The sequence below is a fragment of the Corythoichthys intestinalis genome, chromosome 14 (assembly GCF_030265065.1).
Source record: "Corythoichthys intestinalis isolate RoL2023-P3 chromosome 14, ASM3026506v1, whole genome shotgun sequence".
Classification (NCBI taxonomy): domain Eukaryota; kingdom Metazoa; phylum Chordata; class Actinopteri; order Syngnathiformes; family Syngnathidae; genus Corythoichthys; species Corythoichthys intestinalis.
Genome location: NC_080408.1, coordinates 44,733,128 through 44,739,127, shown reverse-complemented (window position 1 = coordinate 44,739,127; position 6,000 = coordinate 44,733,128). Strand labels below are relative to the sequence as shown.

The window sequence follows — 6,000 nt, the reverse complement described above, 5'->3', positions numbered from 1 at the left end:
ATATTAATGACATTTGTCAGCTTGGAGAATAAAATGAGAGTTGGATCATGATGTGACGGGAATATGGAGAGCGAGGGAGATGGAACGACATCTAATTCGCGTTTGATTGAAACCCATTGCGTTGACTGATCAGCGTGGTCCTTGTCACTGGAATGTAAAACACGCAGAAAGCCTTCGACGCTTAATTCTTCTTCTCTGGTTCAACCTGTGCCACTAATGTGATATGACAGTTTGTTCAAAACTCATCTGCTGTAGACAACACACTGTGAACTTTAAATTTTTTTTATTATTATTCGAATTATTATGACAAAACTATTTATTAGGGGAAATATGCTGCTGTTCTCAAAGAAAATGAAACGATACAAAAAAAGAATAAAAATTCAATACAAACATTGGGGAAGAATCTGGTTCATGTTTTTCAGAATTCTATCATGTAAAATTAGCCAATTTAATTCAATCAGTCCAAAAGTATTTACAGTGGAAGCTTGAGATAGTTTTATGCATCCGCTAGGTTTTTATACAAAAACAGGACTCAGCTATTCAGTTCCCAGGCTCCTTACACATTCATCAATGCGTTTTGGTATATTCAACATTCACATAGTAAAATTTATTGTGACTTCTAAAAAAGCCACCCTTGGAACAAATAAAATGTTGTAAAACTACAATATTTCATAATGCGCTTTGACTATGATTAAAGGAATCTTACTGTTAACTGTTAATGTTTGTTTACATTCTTTTAGGTTAACATGTCTTCGTCGCTGGCAGAGGTGAGTAGAATGTGTTACATTTACTCAGTTACATTTACTTAAGTTCCTTTTTGAGAAAAATGTTTTTAAAGAAGTTTTCCACGCTATACTTTTTACTTTTACTTAAGTAGATTTGTGAAGAAGAAACGCTATTCTTACTTTGCGACTTCGGGTTACACTATAGTTGTTCCATTTTTCTACCAGTTTCACTGATGAGACATCGCAACAATAATAACATGGCCGAATTATAGCAATCAGAAGTAACAATTAAGTCACATGGCTACTTGCAGTCAGAAGTCCCACGATGACACCGGCCTGTTCAATCACGTGGGGTCTTAAAAGCACCATAAAAAAAGATATTTCACATAGACCGCTGCCCTCAAGATTAAATCGAAAGAGCGGATTTCAAGCTCTCTCCCAGTTTATTTGTCAATGATATACCATGGAAAACTGGAAATGTGGTCATTTTATTTCCATGGTAGGAAATGCTGAGGTCACTCATGTGCTTTGGACGGGTGATGTTTCATTTCTGTGTATTTTTTCTGCTAAGAATTTGATGATACAGTATTTGAGTACTTTCTGTTCGTATAAATGATGTTGTGCTAAGAAAAAAATATACCATTGTTTAAAAAAATCGGACGTAAGCAGTTATTCATTACTTTAGAAATCTTTTCAGCAAATACTTTTTTACTTGTGCTTGAGTATTTTTTTTTTAATGAGCACTAACTACTTGAGTAAAATGTTTGGCTACTCTACCCACCACTGTTCTTTGGAAAGAAATTATTAGTTATAAATTATTTCCTATGATAAGTATGACACTTCAGTCAGAATTTCTAAAACTGATCAATCACAAAAACTGAGGTTCCACTGTATTAACTGCAATACTACGATTCTGTTCATCATCTACCGGTATTCGAGTAACAGGGAGAACAATTAAATTCTGCTTCCCTTGACACAAAAGAAAAAGTTTCTAGTTTATCTACATGTGTGCAGATGTCACACAATGAAAGAATATTCGTAAGTCAATCACGGATGCAGATATCACACAGTGAAAGAACATTTGTAACTAAATCACCGACAGTCGGTATACAATTTACATTTTTCTTAGATATTTTTGCTTGGTTGGGTGCTAAAAAGATCAGTTTAATCAAATGTGTTAGAAGAAAAACCAACAGCACTTTTTTGTTAGCTAACTACAGTCATAGACTTTACTATCAGTTGACAGGACACGGGGCCGATCCATAGGGGGCCTATTTTGAAAAACTTTAAAATTTAAATATTTTCAAAACCAAAGCCACTCGCGACCTAAAACCAAAACAGGCACCTCCCTTAGGCATATGTGAGTCTCAGCGGCATCAAAAAATTCAAAGTCGTTCCATAATAAAATCATGATTAATTATTTATTTTAGAAGTATAACAAAATTTAAGATGGCTAAAACATTCTCATATTGTATGCTAGATGCACAAAAATCACAAAATGCAGAGATAATCCCCAAAATTTTCAGGATCAATAGCAATATTTGCCAGAAATAGCAACTTAATTTTTTTTTTTTTTTTTTTTTACAAAATGGCGGTCGTCACAAAACAAAAAGCTTTTTAAATTGAAAATTCTAGTAAATAAATGTGTAAATCGCGCAATTTTTATAGATACGAACGTAAAACAGCCTTGATTCTTGGTTAAAAAAAAAAAAAAACGGGCAATTATCATTCAGTTTTTTATGTAAATATTTCAAGCAAAAGTTACGGTATCGTGTAATCCAACATGGTGGCTGTTACGAAACGAAGAGCTTTTTAAGTTGAAAATTCTTGGAAATAAATGCTTAAATTGCGCAATTTCTATAGATATGAACGTAAACCAGTCTAGATTCTTGGTTAAAGGCAAAAAATGGCAGTTATCGTCCATTTTACGCAAATATTTCAAGCCGTTTCAAAGTGCATTCATGGTGCTATTTAATATAATAATTACCTAAAATCCTCGACCATATCACTCTTGAGACACTCCTGCTTGTATGCAGTAAAACCTTCGTCCTGTATCCACCTAAATCCGGCATTAGAACGCAGCGTGTGTTTCAGTTGGTCACAGTGAAAGCCAACTAAACATTCTGCCTGGGTCAGCCCCCTACGGGAAGGTGTGGCAATATTTGTGGGAGTTGTCTTGTCAACTGATGGAGGGGTCTATGCTACAGTATTAAACAAATTTCTTGATCTCATTTGGAATTTTTTGCTTCTTTGACCACAAAAAAAATGTATTCACGGGTGTTGAATTTCTCATGGAGTTTCAATTTTGTCCTTAGGGTTGTGTGAAATAAAGAAAAAAAATACTGTGTCATATATGGCTAGTCCTGTCAATTGAGTCTCTATAGCTTGCTATTAAAAATTATTGGTGCAATTTTTTTTTTTTGTCATGGTAGTCAAGTGGTTAGCACATCTCACAGTTGAAAAGTTTTGCATTCAAATTTTGACTCTTTCCTACTGCTTCGTGTGTGGGATTTCTTTACACCAAATTCTAAAAATTCCTAATGAGAGCAGGTTCACTGTAGATATTCCAAATTTGAGTGTTTTAAACAGCTTTAAGGGCAAGCTTCTTCTACTTGTCTTGATAACTGACGATGATCTTTTGGCTCTTCAACGAGCGCCTCTTCCTGCTGGAGTACGATCCCACTGGTCGGATCTTCATCTCAGTGAAGTCCAAGGACACCAGGTGGCCTTTCCACGGCTCCCAGTTCACCCCCTAGGAATATGTCATCCAAAAAAAGTTGCATGTGTCAGTAAGTTATTTCCATTTTTTTTTAAACATTAAAAATCATTTCTTTGTATTTTTCTCGTCAGTTTTTCCTCTCCTTGTGCTTTCTGCCTCTTGATCACAAACCAACAGACAGACGGCGGCCTTACAAAGCATTTGAATTTTGTTTGCAAACAAGGTTTTTTTTTCCCCTTTTCTGCAACTGCTTGCTCATGTCATCTTCACAAGGTTTCCAATGTGGGAAAATACCCATAATGTATGAGGAGTGTGGTTCTTAACCTATTCAATGACTGAAGTGCCTTAAAAATGAAACTGAATTGACCATTACTTGAATTTATTCTACTTGAATTAGACAAAAAATATTATAGTTATGTTCATTTTAGGGCTGTCAAACGATTACAATTTTTAATTGAGTTAATCACAGCTTGGAAATTAATTATTAGCAATTAAATGCAATTCAAACCATCTCTAAAATATGCCATATTTTTCTGTAAATTATTGTTGGAATGGAAAGATAAGACACAAGACGGATATATACATTCAACACACTGTACATAAGTACTGTATTTGTTTATTATAACAATAAATCCACAAGATGGCATTAACAATATTAACATTCTTTCTGTTAAAGGGATCCACGGATAGAAAGACTTGCAGTTCTTAAAAGATTAATATAAGTACAAGTTATAGTAGTAATTTTGTATTAAAACTAGGGCTGTCAAAATTATTGCGTTAACGGGCGGTAATTAATTTTTTAAATTAATCACGTTAAAATATTTGACGCAATTAACGCACATGCCCCGCTCAAACAGATTAAAATGACAGCACAGTGAAATGTCCACTTGTCGTTTTTTGGAGTTTTGTCGCCCTCTGCTGACGTTTGGATGCGACTGATTTTTTTAGGCTTCAGCATCCATGAGCATTGTGTAAGTAATTATTGACATCGACAATGGCGGGCTTCTAGTTTATTTTTTGATTGGAAATTTTACAAATTTTATCAAGACGAAAACATTAAGAGGGGTTTAAATATAAAATTTCTATAACTTGTACTAACATTTATCTTTTAAGAACTACAAGTCTTTCTATCCCTGGATCGCTTTAACAGAATGTTAATAATGTTAATGCCATCTTGTTGATTTATTGTTATAATAAACAAATACAGTACTTATGTACCGTATGTTGAATGTATATATCCATCTTGTGTCTTATCTTTCCATTCCAACAATAATTTACAGAAAAATATGGCATATTTTATAGATGGTTTGAATTGCGATTAATTACGATTAATTTTTAAGCTGTAATTAACTCGATTCATAATTTTAATCGTTTGACAGCCTTAATTAAAACCCCTCTTAATGTTTTTGTTTTGAATAAATTTGTAAAATTTTCAATCAAAAAATAAACTAGAAGCTCGCCATTGTTGATGTCGCCGAGCGGTGACGTCACATGGGCTCCCTGCCGTTCTTCCATAGTGTCTTTACCTACGTAAGGTAGTGATTGAAATACACCACAAGTGGTCAATGGCGAGTTTTAAATTACATAGAAATCAAACTGATGAGAGTGTTTTGTCCCTCAACTGACGCCGTAGTTCCCTGTTTACTGGTTCATCTAGTACTTCACGGTCATCTGAGTGCTGACTTTACAAGGTACAAGACCTCTGATAGTTTGTATATTGTGACTAAATTTTGCCATCCAGTGTATTTGTTGAGCTAAATGAAATGTTTGAATAGTTTGTTCAAAGTCTGAGTAAGTTTTATATTTTGCATAGCATTTTGATTGGGAATGCCAGTTCTCCTTTGCATTGTTGTTTAACTGCGTGAGAAAAGGGCCTAATTAATAAAGATTGAAGCGCTTTTCTTTTTGTGAACATTATTTTTTTTGAGAGATAGGAATATTATTTTTGTTGTGCTTTCACCAAATTATACTTATGTTTGTTGTGAAGGACTTGCCGAAGCTTATGCCAATAAACGGCGCAGTCCAATGAACGCCTGTGTCCACTCACCTTTCGCTGCCTCTTAGCTGTCAATGTGCAAATAATGGCGTCATTGTAATCTGTTTGAGGCAATGCATGAGCGGGTCATTTCATATTTTAACGTGATTAATTAAAAAAATTAATTACCGCCTGTTAACGCAATAAATTTGACAGCACTAGTTCAATCTAATAATAATGGTATAATAAACGACAATAAAATAGTTTAACAACTATTTAATACAATCATTTTAATTAATGTAGCTATTTAAACACTTTCAGGTGAAACTTTTTATTTCAAAATATGGTCAATTTCATATTTCTACACAAATCAACAGACATTGTTGATCTGTCCTCAGGTCACGTGTTATTTTTTTGGCATTACTTACTCATGTTAAGTGTTGAAAAGAGCTTGGAAACGAATACATTGACTCTCTTCGACACTTGAAAAATCCAACAAGTGTGTCTGTGTTATCTCAAGATTGGATGTCTTTGATCGTTAACCTCAAATACATTTGTGTGAACCCATTTTCGTAAAAATT

The 6,000-nt window shown here is 34.0% G+C and overlaps 1 protein-coding gene across 1 annotated transcript in view; it reads right to left on the bottom strand.

Moving 5' to 3' along the window:
* Positions 1–327: 327 nt before the first annotated feature.
* The window catches only part of tnn (tenascin N), a 68,389-nt gene continuing 62,716 nt past the window's right edge, over positions 328–6,000 (bottom strand). Inside the window, exon 19 of the mRNA XM_057856453.1 lies at positions 328–3,477. Coding sequence (XP_057712436.1) covers positions 3,334–3,477 — 144 coding nt within the window. The 3' untranslated portion in view covers positions 328–3,333. The remainder of the gene's footprint in view (positions 3,478–6,000) is intronic.